The sequence below is a fragment of the Vanrija albida genome, assembly GCF_041260175.1.
Source record: "Vanrija albida strain AlHP1 chromosome Unknown contig_3, whole genome shotgun sequence".
Lineage (NCBI taxonomy): Eukaryota > Fungi > Basidiomycota > Tremellomycetes > Trichosporonales > Trichosporonaceae > Vanrija > Vanrija albida.
In genome coordinates, this window is record NW_027191422.1 from 2,968,974 (window position 1) to 2,992,265 (window position 23,292).

The 23,292-nt window shown below is 64.9% G+C and overlaps 14 protein-coding genes and 2 non-coding genes across 16 annotated transcripts; 2 read left to right on the forward strand and 14 right to left on the reverse strand.

Annotated features, from left to right (window-relative positions):
• Positions 1-580: 580 nt before the first annotated feature.
• Q8F55_004477 (uncharacterized protein) lies at positions 581-1,657 on the reverse strand (the record flags this gene model as incomplete). Its single annotated transcript, XM_069352992.1, has 1 exon — positions 581-1,657. The coding sequence occupies one exon, from the start codon at positions 1,655-1,657 to the stop codon at positions 581-583; it is 1,077 nt and encodes a 358-aa protein (XP_069210410.1).
• Positions 1,658-2,425: 768 nt separating this feature from the next.
• FDH1_2 (formate dehydrogenase (NAD+)) lies at positions 2,426-3,590 on the reverse strand (the record flags this gene model as incomplete). The annotated part of the gene is made up of 3 exons (XM_069352993.1): positions 2,426-3,218; positions 3,266-3,433; positions 3,469-3,590. The coding sequence occupies 3 exons, from the start codon at positions 3,588-3,590 to the stop codon at positions 2,426-2,428; spliced, it is 1,083 nt and encodes a 360-aa protein (XP_069210411.1).
• Positions 3,591-5,506: 1,916 nt separating this feature from the next.
• Q8F55_004479 (uncharacterized protein) lies at positions 5,507-6,462 on the forward strand (the record flags this gene model as incomplete). Its single annotated transcript, XM_069352994.1, has 5 exons — positions 5,507-5,768; positions 5,815-5,976; positions 6,012-6,238; positions 6,293-6,409; positions 6,442-6,462. The coding sequence occupies 5 exons, from the start codon at positions 5,507-5,509 to the stop codon at positions 6,460-6,462; spliced, it is 789 nt and encodes a 262-aa protein (XP_069210412.1).
• A 487-nt stretch (positions 6,463-6,949) lies between these two features.
• Positions 6,950-7,716, forward strand: Q8F55_004480 (uncharacterized protein; the record flags this gene model as incomplete). Its single annotated transcript, XM_069352995.1, has 2 exons — positions 6,950-6,986; positions 7,052-7,716. The coding sequence occupies 2 exons, from the start codon at positions 6,950-6,952 to the stop codon at positions 7,714-7,716; spliced, it is 702 nt and encodes a 233-aa protein (XP_069210413.1).
• Positions 7,717-7,827: 111 nt separating this feature from the next.
• Q8F55_004481 (uncharacterized protein) lies at positions 7,828-8,439 on the reverse strand (the record flags this gene model as incomplete). The annotated part of the gene is made up of 1 exon (XM_069352996.1): positions 7,828-8,439. One exon carries the CDS (start codon positions 8,437-8,439, stop codon positions 7,828-7,830), a length of 612 nt encoding a protein of 203 aa, XP_069210414.1.
• Positions 8,440-8,667: 228 nt separating this feature from the next.
• Positions 8,668-9,474, reverse strand: Q8F55_004482 (uncharacterized protein; the record flags this gene model as incomplete). Its single annotated transcript, XM_069352997.1, has 3 exons — positions 8,668-9,037; positions 9,072-9,384; positions 9,444-9,474. 3 exons carry the CDS (start codon positions 9,472-9,474, stop codon positions 8,668-8,670), a joined length of 714 nt encoding a protein of 237 aa, XP_069210415.1.
• Positions 9,475-9,958: 484 nt separating this feature from the next.
• Positions 9,959-10,505, reverse strand: Q8F55_004483 (uncharacterized protein; the record flags this gene model as incomplete). The annotated part of the gene is made up of 3 exons (XM_069352998.1): positions 9,959-10,318; positions 10,357-10,442; positions 10,475-10,505. The coding sequence occupies 3 exons, from the start codon at positions 10,503-10,505 to the stop codon at positions 9,959-9,961; spliced, it is 477 nt and encodes a 158-aa protein (XP_069210416.1).
• Positions 10,506-11,086: 581 nt separating this feature from the next.
• Positions 11,087-12,772, reverse strand: Q8F55_004484 (uncharacterized protein; the record flags this gene model as incomplete). Its single annotated transcript, XM_069352999.1, has 2 exons — positions 11,087-12,427; positions 12,482-12,772. The coding sequence occupies 2 exons, from the start codon at positions 12,770-12,772 to the stop codon at positions 11,087-11,089; spliced, it is 1,632 nt and encodes a 543-aa protein (XP_069210417.1).
• Positions 12,773-13,957: 1,185 nt separating this feature from the next.
• On the reverse strand, positions 13,958-14,383 carry Q8F55_004485 (uncharacterized protein; the record flags this gene model as incomplete). Its single annotated transcript, XM_069353000.1, has 3 exons — positions 13,958-14,143; positions 14,195-14,307; positions 14,356-14,383. The coding sequence occupies 3 exons, from the start codon at positions 14,381-14,383 to the stop codon at positions 13,958-13,960; spliced, it is 327 nt and encodes a 108-aa protein (XP_069210418.1).
• A 600-nt stretch (positions 14,384-14,983) lies between these two features.
• Positions 14,984-15,438, reverse strand: Q8F55_004486 (uncharacterized protein; the record flags this gene model as incomplete). Its single annotated transcript, XM_069353001.1, has 3 exons — positions 14,984-15,196; positions 15,248-15,372; positions 15,411-15,438. The coding sequence occupies 3 exons, from the start codon at positions 15,436-15,438 to the stop codon at positions 14,984-14,986; spliced, it is 366 nt and encodes a 121-aa protein (XP_069210419.1).
• A 481-nt stretch (positions 15,439-15,919) lies between these two features.
• Positions 15,920-16,032, reverse strand: Q8F55_004487. Its single transcript has one exon. It is a non-coding gene; the product is annotated as a tRNA-Ala (tRNA).
• A 20-nt stretch (positions 16,033-16,052) lies between these two features.
• On the reverse strand, positions 16,053-16,139 carry Q8F55_004488. The gene has a single exon. It is a non-coding gene; the product is annotated as a tRNA-Arg (tRNA).
• A 317-nt stretch (positions 16,140-16,456) lies between these two features.
• Q8F55_004489 (uncharacterized protein) lies at positions 16,457-17,188 on the reverse strand (the record flags this gene model as incomplete). Its single annotated transcript, XM_069353002.1, has 5 exons — positions 16,457-16,534; positions 16,577-16,814; positions 16,860-16,966; positions 17,004-17,107; positions 17,158-17,188. The coding sequence occupies 5 exons, from the start codon at positions 17,186-17,188 to the stop codon at positions 16,457-16,459; spliced, it is 558 nt and encodes a 185-aa protein (XP_069210420.1).
• A 1,223-nt stretch (positions 17,189-18,411) lies between these two features.
• Q8F55_004490 (uncharacterized protein) lies at positions 18,412-19,118 on the reverse strand (the record flags this gene model as incomplete). Its single annotated transcript, XM_069353003.1, has 3 exons — positions 18,412-18,492; positions 18,530-19,050; positions 19,091-19,118. The coding sequence occupies 3 exons, from the start codon at positions 19,116-19,118 to the stop codon at positions 18,412-18,414; spliced, it is 630 nt and encodes a 209-aa protein (XP_069210421.1).
• Positions 19,119-20,321: 1,203 nt separating this feature from the next.
• Q8F55_004491 (uncharacterized protein) lies at positions 20,322-21,101 on the reverse strand (the record flags this gene model as incomplete). Its single annotated transcript, XM_069353004.1, has 3 exons — positions 20,322-20,402; positions 20,438-21,039; positions 21,074-21,101. 3 exons carry the CDS (start codon positions 21,099-21,101, stop codon positions 20,322-20,324), a joined length of 711 nt encoding a protein of 236 aa, XP_069210422.1.
• Positions 21,102-21,636: 535 nt separating this feature from the next.
• On the reverse strand, positions 21,637-22,157 carry Q8F55_004492 (uncharacterized protein; the record flags this gene model as incomplete). Its single annotated transcript, XM_069353005.1, has 3 exons — positions 21,637-21,720; positions 21,755-22,092; positions 22,127-22,157. 3 exons carry the CDS (start codon positions 22,155-22,157, stop codon positions 21,637-21,639), a joined length of 453 nt encoding a protein of 150 aa, XP_069210423.1.
• Positions 22,158-23,292: the final 1,135 nt, after the last annotated feature.

Consider the following 23,292-nt stretch of genomic DNA (forward strand, 5'->3'; position numbering starts at 1 on the left):
GCCAAGAGGGCCGAAACGGAGCAAGGTGACAGTGGCTCCGGGGCGGACGAGGGCCACCTCCGGTCCGGAGGGGAGCCGGCGAACGCCGACCACGGCCAATGCCTGCTGTTGCCGCCGAGACATCGGTCCGCGTTCAGCCAGATACATATCCTCGACAGCTTGCTCCTCGTTGCCTCGGGCGTGGCTGCTCTGATCGTCAGCTGGCTGCTCAACAAGTACCCCCTAGATGAGCCTGATGCCCACGAGGTGGTGGCTGCAGAGATCCAGAGGCAGCGTGAGCAGGGTGTCAACAACCGCATTGTTCAGGAGAGGGCTAGGGTGTAGAAATGGGAGGTGTTAGTGGGATTCAAGTCATCAAGTCATCAGTAGTTGTCGTTGACAAACAAGGTTCGCAAAGCTGTGGCCGTGTCCTGCAACTGCAACTGGGTACAATGGAACGTGACATTGATAAAGTACAGGTCATGGCTAGTCTATGTACACGGCGATGATATGGTGTTGTGGTTTGTTGTGTGTTTGATTCGTGCCGCTTCGTCACTCGGTCCAGCTGGCTCGGGGCCAGCTCGCGCTCCGCGCTCGCTGCTTACGCCTTGGCAGCAGCCGGCTCGCCCTCGGGGTACTCGTAGTGCCCGTCGGGGAACTTTGCGAAGCGCGGCTTGTCGGCGGGGTACACGGGCGCCGACGAGTCCCAAGGCCAGCCACCGAACTCGGTCTTGCGGTAGAGGTCGAACGCCTCCTGGATCTCCTTCTGCGTGTTCATGACGAACGGGCCGTGCTTCGCGACGGGCTCGTCAATGTCGACGCCCTGGAGCACGAGGACCTTGACGGGCGCGTTGCCGGCCGTGAGGGTGAGGCGCTCGGTGGTGATGGACTCTGCGCTCTGCTCGAAACCCGCCTTGTTGTCGACCCACGTGCCCGACACGTTGACCTTGGCCGCGTCGCTCCTGTCGCGGTCGTGCACGTAGAGCAGGCGCTTCGTCTTGGGGTTGTTGGCGACCGGCAGCTTGACGCTGGCGCGCGCGTCCAGGTCGACGAGGTAGATTGCGACGTCGCCCTCCGGGTCGGACGCGTACGAGTTCTTCGGGGGCTTGGGCGCCGTCACGCCGTCAAACGAGCCGGCAATGACGCGGACCTTGGCCGTGCCGTGCGTGCTCTCCTTTGTGACGACGGGGATCGAGTCGGACCACATCATGACAAAGTCGGGCGGGGACCCCTTCTTCGCGGCCGGGAGGTTGATCCAGATCTGGTACATCTCCATGGGGTTGGGCTTGTCCTCGTGGACGAGGGGGAACATTTCCGAGTGGCTGATGCCGTTGCCGGCCGTGACCCACTGCACGTCGCCTGGGCCGTAGCGCGCGCCGGCGCCGGCCGAGTCGTGGTGGTCGATCAGGCCCTTGTCGACGATGGAAATCGTCTCAAAGCCCTTGTGCGGGTGCGCGGGGAACCCGGGCACAGTCTTGCCGTGGTACATGTTCCAGCCGGACGGGTGGCCAAAGTCTGAGCCGAGGGCGTGGCCCGCCGTGCCGGTCGAGGGGCCGAGCTGCGCGTTGCCGGCCGGGTAGTCGTCGCGGTGGAAGACGGCGAAGATGAAGGGGCCGATGCCGCGCCACGGCGCGCCGAGGTCGACGACCTTGCCGAGGGCCTTGGAGATGGACGACATGGGTGTGGGTGTGGTTGTTTGGTTTGTGGTGGTAGTGTGCGTTATCGCGGTGGTTATCGCGGTGGTTGTGGTGGCTGTTGACGGGATGTCAAAAGTTTTGGATAAGAGATAGATGTCGCCCGCCGTCGTCGTTTATGTACCTTTCGGCGAGGTCGAGCAGCGAACGTGCTGGAATGGCGAGCAGCGGTGTCGAGATGGTGAGCACGACCAACCATTCCGCCAGCTTTGTCACTGGCCGAAGTTGTGTGCCCGAAGGGGCAATTCGCGCAATCAGTAGACGGTCAGTTACGTTAGCCCGGCGCGGGGCTGCCGGCGGAATGCATGCAGCGCGGCGTTCAACGAGCGAGAGAGCAATGGGGAGATGCAGCGGAGGATGAGGGAGGCGGCGGGAGGAATGACCAAGGCCTGCGGCGACTTCCGTCGGAAGCCGCCACGTGGTCGACTCGAGACATGACGTATGACAAAGCAGTCACAGTGATTGATGGCAGCCGCGCCGCTCCCTTGTCCGCGCCGTACGCACCGCGCGCACCACGCCGCGTGCACAGATAGTCGCGTGCAGGAGCTTATCTCGACGCGTACGAGCTGACACAGAGCTCCGCACGATCAGCAAGCCCAGCGCGTCGCTACGGCCGGATTTCCGCTGGAGCCCGGAAGACGCCGCCTGCCGCTGCCACCAGCGCATTCCCCCGCCCACTGGCACTTGCTCGACCACGATGCATCGTGCACGCGCTACCTATTGTACATTCTTCTGTCTAAACCCAGTCCCGCCTACTTGCGCTGGCCGTACGCGCGCGTGGCGTAGCCGCCGTTCTCGACAATGACGTTCGCCGGCTCCTGCGGCTTGCCGGCGAGGTAGCGCTGGATGATATCCTTCGCGCCGTTGGCGTACCGGACCTGGGCGTCGAGCGTCGTGCCAGAGTAGTGGGCGACCATGGCGTTGCCCCCGCCGAGGGGGTTGCGCATGTCGCGCCACGGGTGGTCCTTGGGCGCGGGCTGGACGTCCCACACGTCGCCGCCGTACCCGGCCAAGTGGCCGCTCTTGAGGGCCTCGACGACGGCCTCGCGCTTGACGATGGCGCCGCGGGCCGTGTTGACGAGCCACGCGCCCTTCTTCATCTTGGCGATGGCCTTCTCGTCGATGAGCCCCTTGGTGCCCTCGTGCAGCGGGCAGTTGACGGTGATGACGTCACACGTCGAGAGCAGCTCGTCGAGCGTCGCCACCCGCCTCGCCTTGATGGCCGCCGCCGCGTCGGCGGGCAGGTCGGTGTAGTCGAACCATAGGAGCTCCTTGGGGTTGAAGGCCTCGAGGCGCTGCAGCACGCGGTAGCCAATACGCCCGGCGCCAATGGTGCCGATGGTCTTGCCCTCAATGTCGAAGGCGTTGCGCGCGATCTGGGCCACGTTCCAGTCGTGCGCGACAATCTGCTCGTGGGCCGGGACAAAGTTGCGCACGAGGACGAGCATGGTCATGACGACGTGCTCGGCCACCGAGACGACGTTGGAGCCCGACACCTCGGCGACCGTGATCTTGCGCTCGTTGGCCGCGTTGAGGTCGATGTGGCTGGGTCGTCAGTGGGGGGGAGGGGTCAACTCGGACGCGCTACTCACTCGGATCCGACACCAGCCGTCACTGCCAGCTTGAGGTTCTTGGCCTTTGCGATAATCTCCTTGGTCACGTACGCGGGGTGGAAGGGGGTCGTGACGAGGATGTCGGCGTCGACAATGTGCTTTTGGAAGACGGAGTGGGGGCCCTCCTTGTCGTCGGTGACGATGAACCTGGGTGTGAGCTGGAGCTGTGCGCGGCGACCTACTCGTGGCCCTCGGACTCGAGCCAGTCGCCAAAGCCGAGACGGTTCTCGATGGTGCCGAAGAGGCGCGACTCTTCCTGGGCCGCCTTGCCGCCAGAGTAGAGAACAGCGAGGACCTTGACCATTGTTGTGTTGCTTGTGGATGTGGTTGTTGGGTGAGTAGCTTGAGTAGCTTGAGTAGCTTGGGGCAGAGAGCCTCCCCCAGCATGCATCTTATATACCTCGCGAGCCGCTTCTCACACGCAGCCCAGTCCGCAAGAGCGGGTCGAGCAGGTCGAGTGCCGGCCGGGCAATGGAATGCAGCCCACACGCATGTGACCGCGCGCCCTGCCCCGCAGTGGGCCGCAGTCGTCGACGACGTTTGACATCTCGAGCACACATCTCAAAGAGCGGCTCTGGGAGTTTGAAACGCGCAGCTCCGGGACCACGGTTGCCGGTCGAGGTCGAGCGACGGCCGTACCTCTGGGGACCGCCGGGGACCAAGGCATGTTGTTGTTGACGGCCTAGCCGCGGGCCAACGTGCCGTTGCTTGCCGCTGCCAAGCTGCCTGGCGTAGGTGGGAAGGAGAGACCCGACCAGCTGACCTCGAGGTACCTCAGCATTCCAGTTCAATGGCAGTAGCCCTCGCCGTTGATGTCATGCGCGTAGCCCGGGGCCGCGGGGTCCATCCCGAATCGGAGTACCTCTCTACACTCCGACCCAGGCATCTCATCGGGCCCCACGTCGCTCCATCTTATCATATCTCGCCAGCTCGACATGCATAGAATCTCAAACTTCGGACAAACAGGAGGTACTAGATGCCCCGATTCTCCTAGCGGCGGGCGTGTGGAGACAAGGACCGCGGCGCGGTGTCGAGCGACGGAGGCGGGCCACCAAGGCAGGCAGTCACCCACCACCTATTTTCGAACTCGAGGAGGGCTGAGCGCTGCCAGCAGCTATGCATAGCAGGCTCGACCCCCGCCCCGTGCACCCGGGCCGGCGGTGCGGCGTGAGTAACCCGCGTCAGTGGGCCATGCGGACGAGTCGTTGCGGAGAGGTGTGCGAGACTTTGGGGGCCCGCTGCGTGTCATTGCGCTGCTGCACATGGTGTTCTCGGGGTGGGGTGTCGGCCGATGTGCCGGGGTGTCGTGAGCGGGGGAGAGGGCGAGGGGGTTGGTTCTGGAGAGCGAGGAGGCCTGGCGAGGGCAAGGTCGAAGACGCCTGTACCCCCCCCCCCCCCTCTCTCCCCCGACAGCCCCACCCCCTGCTCTCCTCTCCCTGCCAGCAACCCAGATGCCACCCAGCAAGGCGTCACTGATCACCAAAACATCGACACCCCCGTCGTGATGCACATCAGTATCACCTCTATCACGCCCTCGCCGAGATACCGATCAGATAAGGCCTATCACGGGGAGAGCCATCGGGGAGTGCGGGCAGTGTCCGCACGGCGTCGGCGTGCGGCCCCTTCCCCGTACCGAAGCGCGGCCTTAGATGGACCGCGGTGAGGGGCGACGGCGGCGAGGAGCATCACGGCGAGGAGCGACGGGGGTGGGTACCACGGCCATGATGTACACGCTGGAGCGCTGGGCGCATGTCTCCCACTGCCGCCCATCGCCCCGTCGTCCCGGCCCCCCTCGGATGCACCCCATCCGACCGCCTCGGCGTGGGATCGGCCCGGCGACACCCTCTTACCCCGCCGCAGCGCTGGCCCACTTGCCGGGCACCGGTGTGCTGCAGAGCGTGTAGGAGGGCCTGGTCGAGGGGGGATGCCTGTGGAGCGACGCTCGGCACGGCTCGCTCGGTCCTACCGAGGGGGTCGGGGTCGAGGGGCGAGTGTCGCCCTCACAGCTACCCCCACTCCCACGCCATGCCCAACGAGAGCGCGCCTCACGGGCCGCACCACTCGGAGCCTCACAGCACCCGTCGAGCGGCTATGGCGGCTACGACTCGGCAAGACACTTGCCGCCGCCGCATCTCCGGAGCGGGGCTACGCGGGGCATCCCCCCTCCCCCGACCCGCATATAACCCCAGCTGGCCTCAACAACAAGCCCACGCATCCACAATGCCAGCCCCAGCACGCAGAGTGGCCATCGTAACCGGCGCGGCGCAGGGCATCGGGCGCGCCATCGCCCTCCGGCTCGCAAAGGACGGCTTCGACCTCGCGCTCGCCGACCTGCAGAGCAGCAGGGGCAAGCTCGACGCCGTCGGTGCCGAGGTGCGCGCTTTGGGCGGCGCGAGCGTCGAGATCGAGTGCGACGTGCGTTCCGAGGCGGACGTGTACGCGCTCGTCGAGGGCGCTGTGGCCGCGCTCGGAGGGCTCGACGGTGGGTGGGAACTGAAGAGGCAGGAGGATGGGGCTGACCTCCCCAGTCATGATCGCAAACGCAGGCATCGCGCCCACGAAAATGTTCCTCGACAACACGACAGAGTTCCTCGACACCATGTACCAGATCAACGTCCGCGGCGTCATGTACTGCTACCAGGCGGCCGCGAAGCGCATGATCGCGCAAGGCCGGGGCGGCAAGCTCATCGGTGAGGTGCGTGCCTTGGGGTTGGCTAACGCCCAGCGGCGTGCTCCATCTCGGGGATTACCGCGACCGAGGGCCAGTCGGCGTACTGCGCGTCCAAGTTTGCGGTGCGCGCGCTCAACCAGGGCGCGGCAATCGAGCTCGGCAAGCACGGCATCACGGCAAACGTGTACTGCCCCGGGCCGGTCATGACGGACATGTGGGCGGCGATCGACAAGGACATGACGAGGGAGCACGGGGAGAGCGAGGGCACGCTGAGCGCCGCGGTGGGTGTGGTCGCTGTCTGAGAGGCGCTGGGAGACGAGTGCTGACGCTTACAGATGGCCGCGCGCTCGCCGCTCGGGCGCAACGCCGAGCCCGAGGACATTGCCAACCTCGTGTCCTTCCTCGCCGGCCCGGACTCGGGGTACATCACGGCGCAGGCGATCCAGGCGAGCGTGAGTGCGCGGCGCGGCGGAGCTGACGACAGGGCGGCATCTGGATGTCGTAGGAGTTGTAGCTGTTATGAATCAGAAGTTGCGGCGAGAGTGAGCGGGGAGTGGAGCAGGCGCCACATGGAGCCAGGCCTGTCGGCCGCGGCGGCCTAGTCGATGCTCCCGAGAACGCCGCCGAGAGCAGTAGCGAGGCCGCGCATGCAGCCCAGGCGTGTAGAGCCACTGTCCCCCGCAGCAGCCCAGACGACGAGCCAAGACATCGCACCCCGGCCGGAGGTGGCACTCAGGGCCTGATCGTCGGCCGACAGTTTTATCAGATTACTACCCACCTGGGCTGGGCACAGCTGGGCCTCGCCCCGCTTTATCAGATTAGACTGCGCTGCGCTGGCGCATGCACGGCCGACTCGAGGCGCGCTGCGCAGTCGAGGCAACGTTGCCGCGGTTGTCTTGGCATGGAGCGGTCGGGTGCTGGGGCGGGGTATAAAGCCGGCAAGCGTCTTTTCTCCCTCCCCTCCCAAAGACCAACCCAACTGCTCTACCACAATGCTCGCGCTCAGCCTCCTCGCCACTGCGGCGCTCGGTACGTCGCGCCCTCCCCCTCCCCCCTACCCCCCTGCCCCCCTCCCGCGCCCGCTAACCCCCCAGCCTCCACCGCCGCCGCGCACGACGCCCACCGCCACATCACCCGCGCCGTCGTCGCCATCGAGGCGCGCCAGGGCCTCAACAACCTCATCCCCGAGTCGTGCGCGAGCCAGTGCACGACCCTGACGACCGCCTACGCCGGCTGCCACAACAGCGACTCGGCCGTCTGCAGCTCGATGTGCGGCGACAAGTTCTCCGAGGTGCAGAGCTGCATCGACTGCTCCGTTGCGGCCGGCGCGTTCGACGCCGCGCGCGGCCAGAGCATCGTCAACTCGCTCCAGAGCGCCTGTGGCGGCGGTGGCGGCGGTGGCCGCCCCTCGTCCTCGGCTTCGGCGTCGGAGGGCGGCGCGTCGGCCTCGCCCTCGGCTGAGGCGTCGTCGGGCGCCCCCGCTGCCTCGTCGGGCGCTGCCTCGTCGGGTGCTTCCGCTGCCTCGTCGGCCTCTGCCGCCGCCTCGAGCGCCGGCCCCAGCGGCGGCGCCTCGTCGGCCCGTCCCTCGTCGGCCTCGGGCAGCGCCGCCGCCGTCTCGTCGTCAGCTGCGCGCTCCTCGGCGTCGGCGTCGGCTTCGGCCTCGGCCTCGGCTGGCGCTGGGTCGGCCGGCTTCCTCACCGCGCCTGTCTCGGCCGTCGCCGTGCTGGCCGCCACGCTCATCGCCGCCGCTGCGTTCTAGACGCCTGGATATTGATGCATGAATAATGTGTGGTGATGCAGTGCTGCGCTGTTGCGTGTGCTCCCTGTGTCTGTTCCTGCAGCTGTTAGCTCGAACTACCCCCGGCACCCACTACGCCATGTACGACCCCATGCGCCCACGGCTACCTCGTGGTCGGCGCTTGTCCGCCTCGTTCCACTCGTCGCGCGTGATGGCGTAGACGAGCCCCTGCGCCGTGCCGCGCACCTTGCGAAGGCCGCACTTGTCGAGCACGCGGATCGCCGCGCCGTGCCCCGCGGGCGTCGTCGCCGCAATGGGCCGCCCACCGCCCAGCGTGGAGTAGTAGTACTCGACCAAGCGGCGCGCAGCCTCGGTCGCGTACCCCTGCCCCCACGAGCCCTGGGTCAGGCGGAAGGCGAGCGCCAGCCCCGGGGCGGAGCGCGCGGCCGACTCGGCGGGTCCGTACAGGCTCACCCAGCCGACCCAGGCGCGCGTGTGCCGCTCGAGCAGGACGAGCGTGCCGAGGCCTCGCCCGCCGCCCCTCCCTGGCGCGAGCTCGAGGTGGTCGTACTGCTCGATGAGGGCCGGCAGCGCCGCGGCGACGTCGGCGGGCGTCTCGGCGCCGAGGTGCGCCATGACGCTCGTGTCCGTGTGCAGCCTCGTCATGGCGCCGAGGTCGGACCGCGTGAGCGGGCGCATCTCGAGGCGCGCTGTCGTGAGGTGCAGCCCGGGGAGGTTGGTCATCGGTGGTGAGTTGGGCGTTGTGAGACGAGTTGGGTGAGAAATGCGGGGTCTGGACCAGCGACGAGCGCGACGCGTAATCGCCAGATGGCGCGACTGATTTTAGACACCACGCCCCTCGCGACGCCGCATCCAGCGCTTCCTGCGTCGCATCCGGCTCAGTCTCGCACCCCAACCCTGCCCATGCTTAAAATGTTCATACGCAATGTTCTCTAGAAACGCCATGGGTGATTAGAAGGCGAAGGCAGCGGCGGCGACGGCAGCGGCAACGACGGCGCCGACGCCGGCGGTGAGGCCACGCGCCGAGCTGTTGGTCGACGACGACGCGGCAGCGGCGGCAGAGGTCGCCGACGCCGAGGTGCTGCTGCGGCTAGCGCTGATCGAGCCCGAGACCGAGCTGGCGACGGCGCCGGCCGACGAGGCAGCCGCAGCCGCGCCCGACGACGACGACGACGCCTCAGCGGCGTAGCCGGCGCCGCCGGCGGGCGGGGCGCTGCTGGCGGCGCCGGCCGAGCCAGTGCCGGTGGCGGCGGCGACGGCCGAGGCACTGTCCGAGCCCTGGGCGCTGGGGTCCTCGGCGGGGTCGGGCGAGCTCGAGCCGCTGCTGGTTAGCCATGTTCAGAGGAGGCACTCACGAGTCGCCGCCGCTCGAGCCGTCGCTGCCGTCGCTGCCGCTCGAGCTGTCGTCGCCCGAGTCGTTGTTGCCGGCCTGGACGCCGCCGTTGGCGCAGAGCTTGTTGAGCTCCTCGATCGTCTGGTTGGCCATGTCGGCCTGGTCGGGCGTCTGCTTGGCAATGCACTCGTAGCACGCCTTGACCTCGGCCTGCTTGTCCGAAGCGCACCAGGCCTGGCTGGGCGTGAAGCTGCCCGCGACAGACTGGCACACGTCGATGCAGGGCGAGGCGTCGGCGTCCTGGCGGCGGACGTGGGCGTTGGCGCCGGCGATGGCTGGGGTGTGAGTGGGCGGCCACCAGGCCACTGCAGGCCACTGCAAGTTGTCCACTTACCAGCAGTGAGGAGGAGGGTCTTGACGAGCATGGCGGGCAGTGTATGTACTGTACAACAGACGTGTCCCGACACTACGACCCCGCATGCATCTTATATACTGGCGAGGAAAAAGTCTCGGGACGCCCGGTGGGGCGGGACGTCGACCTGGCACAGCTGTCACCCACCAGAACAACAGTGCTCGACATGGCAAGATGATAGGACCTGATTCCTGAGCCGTGTTCGGTGCAATGGTAGATGCCAAGGGCGGCGCGGGTCGCGGCGGGCGACTCAGAACACGCGGGTTGGGCATGCCCACGCGCGCAGTCGCGGCTGGGCGGCTGCGCGCGGGAGTGGCTCCCTGCCTCGTTGCCGACATGCCGAGAGGTCACTCGCGGCCAGGGGTGTGCACTTAATTCAGTGGGCGGGTTCCCGTCTCGTAAGGAGGCTAGCTGGACAGAGGCTGAGACCGCGCTGCGCGTCACGCATCGCGGCCTGGCCAGGCGAAACACAAAACAACCAAAAAGTACATGAAGGATCAGAGAGACACGACCGCGGCCACGGCGAGGATGGCGATACCCGCTCCCGCGGTGGCGCGCATGCTGCTGGCCGACGAGTCCTTGTTCTGGATGTCAGCCAAGCCTGGGCCACTGCTCACGAATGCGGGCGCAGAGACCGTGGCATTCGCTGCGTGCGAGGCGCTGGACGCGGCCGCGCTCGACGAAGCCGCGGCCTTCGACGAGGCCGAAGCCGAGGACGATGCCCGCGAGGCCGAGACGGAGGCCTGGTGCTGCGGGTCGCACAGCTGCTGCAACTGCACCGTCGCGTTGTGCAGCGACCCGAGGCTGAGCGACTTTCCGCAGTCCTGGCACTTCTGGATCGCGGCCTTGGCAGCGTCCTGGGGTCAGTGTGCCTCGAGGGGACGGATGGACGCACAGTGCACGGGTCGGCAGAGTACTCGTTCAGGCTGCCGCACTCGTCCTGGCACACGCCGGCCTGCGCGAGCGCCGTGCTTGCCAGCGCTGGGGTCAGCGGCGTCGGCGGGCACACACACCGGTGAGGAGGAGGGCTCGGAGGGCGACCATGGTGCGTTGGGCACTAGCTGCTGCGACTCTTTGGATATATATGTGCATCGACGGACTGGGCGGGCAGCACGCAGCCCTCGTGGGTTGGTCACCATGTCTACTGGGTGGCCATCGTCCTCCCGCTCTCGCCCAGCAGACGATGCGTCGATGAGATGGATCAGAGTTTGAAGAAGCGGTTAGCTCGTCGATACTTACGTCAAGACCGACGCGAGGGTGGCTGGATGGGACGACGGGCAAACAATGTGATCTTGGGTATGGGTATGTCCATAAGCACCTACTTTCCGCAAGCGTGCTACTACATGGGCTCAAGCCGACGCCCCAGCACGCGCAGTTCGACACCTCACGAGCACACAGCCGTTCACAACAGAGGCCGTGCATAGGAGAAGTACTGATACCTGAAGACATCGCCACCCGTCACCACGCGTCCTCGCAGGGCGACGACGGCAACAAGGTTAACAGCGGTGACGGCACTACCGCAAGCAGCCCATCAGACCCAAGGGTGCTAGGATGTACATGTCCATGTCTATTAAACTCTGATAGTAGTGTTTTGCGGCTCGTGCTGCCGCCAGCAAGAGACCCGCTCAAGCCGTAGGGAGCACACCGGCGTGCTTGACCGCATGGTTCTCCTCGAGCTCGGCAATGCGCTCGCGGGTGAGGCGGTGCTCCTCCTCGGCGGTGGAAGGTGTCGAGTAGCAGACCACGTAGATGACGGCGACCAGCGCAGTGGCAACGAGCTGGTACCAGTACGAAGTGGCGTCGCGCTTCCAGTTGGCGTGGGAGCCTCTAGAGAGACCAGCCTGCATGGCGAGGCCGATGGCTCCGCCGACCTGCGCGAGAGCCTGCGAGAAGGCGCCTGCGACTCCACCCATCTCGGGAGGGCAGAAGGCGATGAGGTTGATACCCGAGGCCATGTACATGACGACGGCGCCCGACGAGCCCAGCACAAAGGCGGGGAAGACGAACTTCCAGTAGTTCATGCCGGTACCGCCGTCGGAGAAGTACATGAGGACGTTGGCGACCATGATGAGCACTGCACCGACGGGGATGGTCCGGCGGGGGTTGTAGATGACGGCGGGGAAGGCCTGGACCGCGGCGCCGATGAACAGACTGGCGATACCCTGGGGGAGGATGGCGGCGGCGACGTGGAGTGGCTTCCAGCGCAGGCTAACCTGCCAGAAGGTGGCGTAGAGCAGCTGCGACGTCGCCCAGAACGAGTACGGCATGAGGGTGACGATGGCGGCGGCCTTCATGTTCTTGATCTTCCAGACCGTAGCCGGGAGGATGGCGCGCTTGGGCGAGATGTGGGCCTCGTAGAAGAAGAAGCCGACGGCCAGGAAGATGGAGATGATGAATGGGGCGATGAACGAGGCCTTGTTCCAGCCGTCGATCGGGCCCTGGGTGAGGCCGAGGATGAAGCACGCGAGGCCCCCACACATGAGGATGACGCCGATGGGGTCGAGGCGCTTCCAGCGGGGCCCGTCGGCGGCGGTGTGGGCCGAGGGGATGCGCGGGATGAGGAAGATGGCGGCGATGGAGAAGGTGAAGGAGATGATGGCCATGAGGCGGAAGAACCACTTGTACGACGTGAGCATTGTGAGGCCGGCGAGGACGAGGCCGAGGACGTTGCCGAGGGCGCCGGCGAGGCCGAGGAGCGCAATCTTCTTGCGGCGCTCCAGCGGGTGCGGGAACATGTGGCCCGTCATGTGGTAGCCGCTGGGGATGGTCATGGCGCCCATGATGCCGCCGAGCGCGCGGATGATGAGGAAGGCATACTTGTTGGTCGTGACAAAGCTCTGGACGAGGGAGAAGACGCCGAGGCCGAAGAAGCCGACCTCGAAGACGTATTGGGCCGGGACGAGGTCGGCGAGGCGGCCGGCGAAGAGCAGGAACGAGGCGAAAGAGAGCGAGTAGGCCGTGATAATCTAGGTGGCGTCAGCGAACGAAGGCTCGAGTGACACATGGCGGCGCCGACTTACCCAGACTATCTGGGTCGGGGCGAGCTTGATGTCGGCGGCAATCTGGGAAGTGGCAATCGCCACGCCCGACACATTGCACACGTCGACAAAGTTGGAGAGGCAGAAGATGAACAAGAGGAAGTGCTTGCGTCCCGAGCTGAGCTGGTTGAGGGGGTGGTTCGAGTGGACATTGGCGCCGGTGATGGGCTCCTTGTCGGACGCGACGGCGGTAGGGGGGTACTGGTTGTTGAGCGACGGGTTGGACGCCTGCTTTTGCAGCGAGTCCCGCGTAGAGAGGGAGGTGGACGACATGGTGGCCGGCTTGTGCTGAAGAGAGGCTGAGGCCGTGAGAATGGGGTCGACAGGGGTCAGTCAGTCTCGTCTCTTAAGTACCCCGACGTCGCTGTCTCGTCGCCCACAAAAGCTCGTCTCGTAGCACATGGGACACGGGTCAAGCCGACGTGCCTCCGCCTGTCGTGAGGAGAGAGCGCCGCTCCGTCCCCCGCCCAGCCTTCGCGCCGAGCAAAGGCCTGGAGCTGGTGAGCAGCCCAGGAGATGTTTGGGAGTGCGAGACGATCGCGCAAGTGGGCGAGGGAGACCTCCGTAGAGTGCGGGTCGCGCCTTGACAACAAGGGCCACCCGTGTACCCAGGGCTGGGGGCCTCCACCATTCTTGTGGGCGTTAAGCTGTCGCGGTCCATGTGGCCGGGCAGGGTAGGGTGGGCAGGCGAGGTGCCGCGAGCAGGCGGCACAGCAGAGTTATTTCGCTGCCAACCAAACCATGCTTACTTGCGTTCCGCGGCGGTAGCGTGGGAGAGGGTGAGAAGTGTGGCCGCGACCGCCGGCATCGGAGGGGAGATGAGGTGCCTGTTTCAACTAGAGCACAACACTGCTGCAGCGCTGCATGGCCAGCTTTTCACAGCATGCATGCATGCAGGCAGGCAGGCAGGCGAGGCCCTGCTGGCCCTGCTGGTGAGCTGCCGCAGTTTAGGGGCCCGCTTTTGCCGCGTTTCACGCTGGTAGCAGCAGACGATTTCGACCGTCCCTGCCACTATGCCTCGGGCGCTGTGGCTCCCTTGTTATGCTTGAGCACAAGACACACGTGGATACTCTTCTGGCGCGACTGGGATGGCTATTGACACCGTTCTACACCCCCTGGCCTAGACTCTCGAGGGCATGTTTCGAATGCGGGCGGTCACCGCCGCTCCCTCGTGGCATCGGTGCACCCTTGCAGTGATCGACGCGTGCACTGTAGGTACACCTGGTCATCTACAGTACCTCCCCCCACTGCTTGCCATCTTGCATGCAGAAGCATGGCCAGCTTCAACTACGCATGTGACAGGAAGCCTGCATCACCGGAGGGCCCCCATGCGTTCCACGGCAGGCCCCTAGAAAACCGGAATTGAACTGGAGGCCTTGCACAGCGCGTGCCTTGTCCAAGACAACAACTTACATTTCCTTCCGTCACCTACGAACCAGCATGCTCCGAGTCAGCCAGCTAGAAGAGGGCAACAACGGCAACTACTGCGACGACAGCGGCGCCGACACCCGCCACCACCTTGGTGGCCCCCGACTTCGGGCATTTCATGACCTTTTCGATCTTGTCGAGCGAGTTGATCATGTCCTGCCACCCTTCCGAAGAGGCACAGCTTCTGCAGCCCGCAATAATGGAACGGGCTTCCGCCTAACACGCAAGTTAGCGACTGTCCTCTTGGACCGGAGATGTGCAACTCACAGTACAGGTGCCGTTGAGGATCTTTAGGACGGGATCACACGCTGGCCTGCAGCTCGTAGTAGACTGGCGAGCGACGATGTCGACATCCCGGGCCTCCGGGAACGCGGCCACGGCTGAGCCGGCAATAACTGAGGTAAGCTGGGCCCAACTGTGGCACCCACCAGTGAGGAGGAGAGCGCGGGCAACCATTGTGCGTATGTCTGTGCGATTGAGTGGGTGCTTGGCAAGGCGTCGCCCTCTCGTCTTCAACCATGCGCCTCTTATACCTCAACATGCATCTGGTATCGAGGTTGTGGCCCCAATTGTGGGGTCCTCGTTGGTTGTGTTTCAAGGCCGTGGTGGTCTCGTGAGTCGGCGTACGCAGCCTGGTTACCGACGTCCCTGACCACCTCGCCTCAGCGCTTGCTCCGTTGTTATGCTTGTGAACAAGTCTACGACGCATGCAAGGCCTACTGTACAACCATGCAACTCGATTATTGGCCTCCGTGGTCCAGACTCTGCAGGGCGTGTTTCGAAGTGCTAGCGAAGTGCCGGCGAGCACACAGCTAACACATGGTTTGGCCTTTCCGAAGCCTAACACTGTCCCGTCAACATCGACATTGATCTCATTCCGCTGCTTTGAATCTTGCGCCAAGAGCTGGGTGGGCTGCAGCTAACACCGAGGCCATGCGGCAGTCCACTGCACCTGCAGAAGGCAAGCCCTAGAAAACCGGACTGAAGCACTGCACCGGGAGCTGGGCCGTGCCTTGCCAGGATCACAACATACATCCTCGAGTCCGAGCCAGCAAACTAGAAGAGGGCGACACCCGCAACCACCGCGACGGCGACGGCGCCGACGCCAGCCGACACCGTCGAGGCTCCCGAGGAGGATCCCGAGCTCTTGCCGCACTTCTGGTTCACCTGCGACACCAGTTGGCCAACCAGGTTCTTGATCTCCGAGGCCTCGCTGCCAAGCTTGTTGACGCAGTTGGAGCAGCTGTCGATAACGGCCCTGGCGCTCGACTAACGCGCCCGTTAACAAACATCCTCATGGACCGTCGACCTGCAACTCACGGCACAGATGTCGCTTCCGGTGGACGGGAGACCACCGCACTCGCTCATACAGTAGCTCCCCTGGCGAGCGGCGACCTCGACGCCGCGCGCCTCGGGGATGGCGGCGACGGCGGTCGCGGCGATGGCTAACGACGTCAGGCTGGGCCCCAGCTCCGGCACTCACCAGTGACGAGGAGAGCACGGGCGACCATTGTGTGTATGCTTGTGTGGTTGTGTGTATGCTTGGGGAAGACATCGTCTGCGCGTTCACCGACACGCGTCTCTTATACATCGAGACGCGACGGGGTGACGGGCAGCCAAGCCCGTCAATCGATGCAGATAGGGCTTGGTTGAAACGGACACGGAGGAGTGGGTCATGATATCACTGAGCACTTGTGCACTGCCACCCCGGTGAGGTTACTCAGGTGATGGTGACGTGAGTTTCAAAATGCCCGTGGCCGCAATGCCTACGGGTGACATCCCGGACGACAACAACAATAGCGGGGAGCGGGCATTCAAACGAGGTACCCGGACGAAGCAGTGTCGAGATTAAGCTCTGATTAGGGCTTGGTTGGCACAGGTCAATGTCGTTGGTCAGGCAGTGCACTTCACCACGCCAAGGTTGATGCACGATCCCGAGCTCCGCAACATCACCGCCCACCATGACCGCCGACGCAAGCGCATGGAAAAAGCTGGACGAGTTAGGAATCGAACCAAAGACCTTGTCAAGTAGGTAGAAGCACCGAAGAGGATCCTCGACATGTGCTGGTGCTAATGACACGCTCTACCAACTGAGCTACACGCCCGGGAGTTGCACGTCTGTGCTAGGCCACGACGGGGATCGAACCCGCAATCTCATGATTACTTCTGCTGTGAGTCGTAGTCATACGCCTTGCCATTGGGCCACGCGACCTTGGTGTCGAGGAAGGTGAGAGGTGGGGTTTGAGCGTCGCTTGGCGCAACCCACCCTGAGTCGGCAAACCTTCCCTCTCCAGGGCTTACAAACAGTCCAAGCGTCAGCTGAATGATCTCACCGTCGACTCTGGAAAGTGTTGGGAGTCAGAGAGACGCGTCAGTGAGGCGTGAGGGCCACAATGATATGTGGCGGCGTCAACAACAGGTGTCTGGCTCCGCACCCCACCGCAGCGAAACCGGTATAGTCATGTACTATTCGTGTGTCCATTCAAGTCTTTGTCTCGCCGCGTCAAAGTCTCCTGATGCCAAAGCACCCTACACAACAACGAAGGCCGCAGCAGCCACCACCACGAGGAGCGACCCCAAGCTAACGCCGATACGCGACGCAGGTGACTATCTGTGTCAGCCCACAACGCTACCCGACCCTCAACGCACATTGATAGTCAATCCAGGTGAAGGAGTAGGAGAGGGGGCGCCGCCGCCGCCACCGCCGAAGATAGGGATGCCCGCGCCGTTGGTGGACGAGACGCCAGCTTGGCCGCCGACTCCGGCTCCGGCACCGGCACCGTTTCCGGCACCCGCGGGGGGCAGTGTCGGCGACGGGGTGTCAAAGCCAGAGTCTTGGCCTCCAGAACTAGGCCGGACACTTGCGGACGGCAGGGGTGACGAGGTCCTGGAAGTACTGGGGCGTCCTCCTCCAGCGTAAGGCGGCACATACCCGCAGATATCGAGGGCCTTCTGGAACAAGCCAAGAGTTGTGGTGTTGAGGTCGGTAGTGTCCTTCAGGCAGTCGACACATGTGGCGATTTGGGACAGCCAGGTGGGCTGGGGTTAGTACGACGTGGGGGAGGCTTGGGCTCACATCACAGCCTGGGAGGCTGTCATCGATACCGTAGATGCAAACGTCGTAGCAGTCCAGCATCTCTTTGCGCGGGGTGAACGGGATGGCAATGGCCGCCGCGAGGGCTATGGACAGGTGAGATGGGGTGACTGGGCGGCCGGGGGGAGCAACATACCTGTGGCGATGAGGAGGATGTGGGGGAGCATTGTTGGCTGGGATGGGGGTTAGATGATGGTGAGGCATTGCCATGTGTGGCCGGCATTTAAGCTGTCGCGTAGGCCACCTCTTTGTGCTAGCTGAGCGATCTTCGCTCTTCATTGACCGCTGACCGCTGGGTCTACTATCTTTGTTCAGAGTGAGACATCCTAAGGTGTCTCACTTGCCCGCTAGTGTTACCATCACTAGTGATATACAGAGTCGGAGGAGTGCCGAACTAGACTCTAGAGCAGGTGCCAAAAAGCCTAGAGGTGCTTGGCAGCGTCGTTGGCGGATCAGCGAGCCCAACGGAATGCGGCCTCACTGCTCGTATCGTGCTATTCAGGCCACTTAGACCCAGGTGTCAACTAAGGGGGACACTGGCACAGCTCGCTAATAGCCGTCTTTGAGTTGGCGGGGTGCTAATGGGTGGCAGCAAGCTGTTGCGGCTGCCGTGTGGTACTGATCTTTGAAGGATGTCAGATACGTGCGGTGAGTGCGTGCGGGGTGAACAGGTCAGTGCAGAGGTGAGGGGCACAATGCAGCACTGATTTGGCTACAACACGGAGCCGAGTGCCCATGCCATGCTATTGCCCAGCCAGTACTGGCATGACCGACCCAGGGTCCCAAGAGCCGCGGTAGACAAGAATACCAGTGCCAAGAGGCGCCTCAAACCCCAGTTCGTCTCCTGGCGTCTCTACATTGACGCCGTCCTACGGCTACTGGAGTAACTCCTAGGGGAGCAAGGCAGCTGCGGCGAGTGACACAGCAGCGAGACTCGCACCAGCACCGCCCACCGCGCTGCTACCCTGTGCGCTTGTGCTCGCGCTCGCCGGCGTACCCGCAGGACTAACGGAGCGCGGCGTGGTGGAGTGGGCCGAGGACGCCGGCGCTACACCCCACTGCTGCTGGCGCCGTGTGGGAGGGCAACCGGCATGCACTGCTCATGCGTCTAGTTGCTCCGGGCCGCCAGAGGACGCGATGCTGGTGCCGTTGGCCAAACATGAAGTGCAGCCCGTTGGGGGTTGAACAGTGGGCATGGTGGCAGGCGTCGCGCGCGTGTCATTTCGGCATGTTGCGCGTGCCGCGCGTGCCACTAAATATCTTGGCCGGAAGAATGTCTTCCGGCGGTCGTGAAGCGCTCCGCTTACCAGACAGCAGGACAGCCAGCAACCACCTGCCCGCATGCAGCTATTGTTCTACATCATCCTACGTGTCACACAGACCAGCGGTCCTAGAGGAGAACGGCGGCGGCAATGACGAGGGCCAGCGCGCCGGCGCTGACACCGGCCGTGCGAGCAGCGGAAGACCCGGCCTGGGGATCAGTGACAGAAGACAGGCTAGTGACGTACCGCAGCAGAGGGCGAAGCAGAGGCGGAGGAGGCCGCGGGGGCCGGTGCGCTTCCGGAAGCCGAGGCGGCGCTTCCGGAGGCCGAGGCGGCGCCTCCAGCCGCGCCGCCCGACGCGCTGACGCCGCCACCCGAAGCACCGCCGCTCGCGGCCTGCCCGCCGCCGTTAACGCCGCCACCCGACGGGCCGGCCGTGATGACCACACCGGGGGCGCTGATGGTCACGCTGCCGGTCGCGGGGGTATCGGAATCGTCCTGGCCCCCACCTGAGGTGTCGGCCGTGACGCTAGCGCACCAGTTGGACAGCGCGGCCTGGATCGAGGTAACGTTCGCTGGGGGCACGCCCGACGCCTTCTCGAGGCACGAGATGCAGCTGGTGAACTGGCCCTTCATGGCGGGCGTGCAGATGAGGCCGTCGCCAAGGCCCTCGACGTTCCCCTCGACGCCGTTGCAATCCTCATCACAGCCGTACCAGTTCTGCTGGCGGGCGACGTGCGGCGTCGCGAGGGCGGAGGCGGCGAGGGCTGCGGGTCAGCAGGGGATGGGGGTGGCTGCTTGGCGTACCGGAGAGGATGAGGGTGGTTGGGAGCATGTTGGGGGCGGGTGGGGTGGGGTCGAGACGGGCACCGCGCCATCCGGCTTTATAGAGGGTTGCTTCCGAGCTTCCGAGATGATGCATGCTCTAGCTCTCGACCATCGCGTTCATCACTGGAGGGTCTGCGCGGCCATCGTCTTGGAGCTGGAAACACGAGGCACGTCCCGAGTGGGTCCGTCAGGGCGCGGCAGCGGGTGTGCCACTCGAAGCACAGCAAGAAGTACGCGCATAATCGGAGTCACCGCAATCGCACGTGCATGGGTGTAGTGGTAGTCGCCAGTGTGTCAGCGGGATGGGCATGGGATGCGGCCATATGCGACGCGACACAGGTGATGGAACTCGCAGGCAGTGCAGTTCCCGCTCGACACCGCCCGCAGGGGACGGACCCCAGCCACTACCTCGGCAGTCATCTTATCTGGTGCTCAGCCAGGTCCACGGCCAGCTCCAAAGCAAGAGCTACTCGTCACAGGAGAGGGAGAGGATGAGGTGCTTTGGCAGTGCGGCCACGCCGCTTTCGGCGGACATCCTCGGGTCCCCGGCGGTTGACGTCGAGCGGACAGCGTTGGGTCAACAGTGCCCCAAACTCGAACCCCACCCCCACCACGGGCATTGCAGCCGCCATCCTGAAGTTGGAAACACAGCCGCGTCCCCACCAGTCCGCCACGGATGCCAAGTCGAGACGCTGGTGATCCGCCACGGTCGAACACAGCAGGAAGGCGACGGCCGAAGGCACAGGTGGGTCGGGATGCACATGGTTACTATGAGGCTAGTGTCAGATAGCCAGCACCCGGCAGCATTTTAGGCTGCGGCGGTCAACGGCCTAGTTGGCCCGCTCCGCACCCCCGGGCAGTGCAGCACCCGCACCCGCCCTTTCAAGTGGACTCAACCTGTGCACGTATCATGCTTGTCATTGCTTGGGCTACGTTCAAGCTCCCGGGGTAGCGGCCATGGCCGCCCAGCCCACTCAACACCGCCGGAGGAGGACGCGCGTCGTTTGTGGTTGTGTCGTGCAGACTGCCGGGAGTAACCAAGCTCGTCCAGGACGGAGGTCGCTGGCGTGTTTCTGGACCGTGTTGCGGTTGAGATGGCTCTGCGTCCAGGACGTCGTGTAGTATACCAGCGGTCGCCATGTGACAGCCTGCAGCCTCAGTCCAACTCGTATTACTGCATCGCTCTATAGTATCCTTCAAATCCCAAGTGCTAAAAGAGAGCAGAGGCCGCGATGGCGAGGACAAGTGCGCCGACGCTGACGCCAGCCGCGCGCGCAGCCGAGGACCCAGCCTAGGGTCAGTGACACGAGGACAGGGATGACCTACCGAAGTCGAAGGCGAGGCCGAAGCGGACAAGGCCGCAGGGGCCGAAGCCGCGCCGGAGCTCGACGCGGCTCCAGCGGCTCCGGATCCCGACACGGAGCGGGAGCTCGACGCAGCGCCGTTGGCGGCGCCACTGCCGCTAGCACCAGCGGACACGACGAGATTCGAGGCGCTGACCCCGCCGCCTGCCGAGTCGCCGCTCGCGGCCTGCCCGCCGCCGTTGACGCCGCCGCCGTCAGGCCCGGCGGTGATGGTCGCGCCCGGCACCGTGATTGTCACGCTGCCGGCTGCGTTGGCCGCGATCGTCGGGATGCCTGCGGCGGTGCCGTCGGTGCCGTCCCCGTCGGCATCGTCACCGTCGGCACTGTCGCCGTCGCCGCTGGCGGGAGCGGCGCTGCAGGCCTTGGCCGCCGCCTGGGCCTTGGCGATCGTGGCCGCCTCGCCCCCAGCCTTCTCGAGGCAGGTGATGCACAGGCCGGTAGCTGTCTGGATGCCCGGCGTGCAGCCCAGTCCGTCGGCGAGGCCCTGGGACAGGCTGTCGATGCCGAGGCACTCTTGCTCACAGCCCTGCCAGTTCGATTGGGCGAGGGCCGAAGCGGCGAGGACTGCAGGTCAGCCGGAGATGGGGAGGGGGCGTACCGGACACGAGGAGCGCGGTGGGGAGCATGGTCGGTGGGTGGGTCGCGCCTGGGTAGCACCGCGCCGAGGCGGTATAAGTATCCTCTGCATCCGATCAATGTTATGCGATGTTATGCTCCAAGTCACGGTCCGAATCCCGCGAGGTCAGAAGTCATCCCGCCGTGTCCTGCAGGTTGGAAGCTCGACGCGTCCCGAGTGCGCGGCGGTCAGGGTACGCCAAGATTGGATGTGTTACCAGAGTACTGTAGGTAAGTGCATACTGCCATAATTAAAGGGGCGCGGGTGCGCTTGTATGCAGTGAGTTTGGTCGTAAACAGACGGAGTAGGATGCAGTCAGCTGCAAGGCTACGTCGCGGGGGTGGTTGTGCGCAGCAACACAGGCCAGTGCCTCGGCAATAATCTTATCTGCAGGTAACCAGGATCCGCGAGCAGCGCCACAGCATGCCTCGTTGACTCGGCCTGCCAGCACGTGTAAGGTCGGGGCATCGAGCATCGATAGGCCAACGTCTTAGAGTCCTGTACTCGCATCACTACCTCTCTACAGTGTCTTTTAGACTCGTTTCCTAGAGGACGGCCACGGCAGCAGCAGCGAGGACCAGCGCGCCGACACTGACGCCGACGGCACCCGCAGCCGAGGACGGCTTGGCCTGGGAGTCAGCACTACCAAGGGGTACGACGTACCGAAGGAGAAGCCGAGTGCGACCCCGAGGCGCCGGCAGCCGACACGCCGCCGGAGCCCACGACCGATGTGACCGTGCCGGACGCTAAGGGGGGAACGACCTTGGATGAGCCCGCGGCCGAGGCGGACGGCGCGGCGGCTGAGCCCGAGGCTACAGCGGAGGCCGAGGCGCTCTTGCTGCTCTTGGGTTCCTTGGAGGTGCTTGACTTGGGCGCTGCGGTGCCGCTGGCGGTACCGCTGACGCTGGCGCTGTGCGAGGCCGAGCCAGTTGCGTTTGCCGACACCGAGCCCGAGACGACGAGGGAGGACGAGCCCTGGGCGAGGGCGGGGGCAGCGAGGACTGGGGTGAGCAAGCAGTCACTGCAGCTACGTACCGGCTAGGACGAGGAGGGTGCGGGCGAGCATGGCGAGTGGATGAGTGGCTGCTGCGGATCTCTTGTCGCCTCTTAACTCTTCGCCTTTATACCTGCTACGCACCCACGTTCTCGGAGTTGTGCTAGACGACACACGGCGAGCGGTGCGGGCGACGACGAGGGTGCGCAGCGGCGAGACGCGCGGCGCAAACGACCGGGCGCGCGCGGTATCGGTGCACAGCCATGCGCGCGGCAACATCCCTCTACGGCGCAATCGGCCATGCTTGACAGCCTCCGACAGCATAGAGCCCGAGCCCGCGCACGTCCCATCGCCTTGAGCCTGTTCCAGCACCATCTATCGGCGTCGGCAGTGGCGGAGTGCCAAGGCTCGCCGGGGCGGATCGGCGGACGATAGGGCAGACTCGGCGTGGCGCGAGACACCCACCGACACGACCCTCGGCACCCTCGGCATGCTCTGCACCGCTTGCTGGTCGATTCCCGACGTCGGCACTGCAGTCGAGCACTGTTATCGCCTCGTCGTGGATATCGTTGCACCGCAGTAGTGGTCGAGGTCGCGACATGACGTCAGCCCAGCCTCGAGGCACTCGAATAACCAAACATCCCCGCCGTCTCGAAACACCCAGCGCAATCGACTCGACTCTCCGTGCACTCGGAGTTGGCCGTTACTGTTGTGTTGTTGCTTGCGCGTCGGCCAGACTCGCAGCTTGGAGTCTGGACTTCTTGGCGCCGAGCCATGGGTCACGGGGCGGTGGCGAGGTGGGCGAGCGACCACCCCCTCGCGCCCCGCGGAATACGAGCGAGCGCGCCACACGTGACTGGAACCAGCTCGAGGCAGGCCACGAGACCCAAGACAATTACTGGCAGAAACATTTGGCATTGCTTGCCACCGTTCTGGCGCAGATCTCCACCGTGCCGGGAGCCTCTGCCCCGTGCTTGGTGCTTGGCTTGCCAAGCGCCCCGCGGGGCTTCGAGGTCACGAGGCCAAGAACGCCCGCCGCGGGCGAGCATGACGAGGGGGGGTGGTTACGAGTAACGATGGGCGTCGGAGCGAATGGTAGATAAGGAGCAGGTGCACGGCCGGTGGCGACTGCCCACAGTCTCTCCCACGAGCATCTCTCACCACCAGCACTACTAGTACTACTACTACCACCACAGCAACAACTACC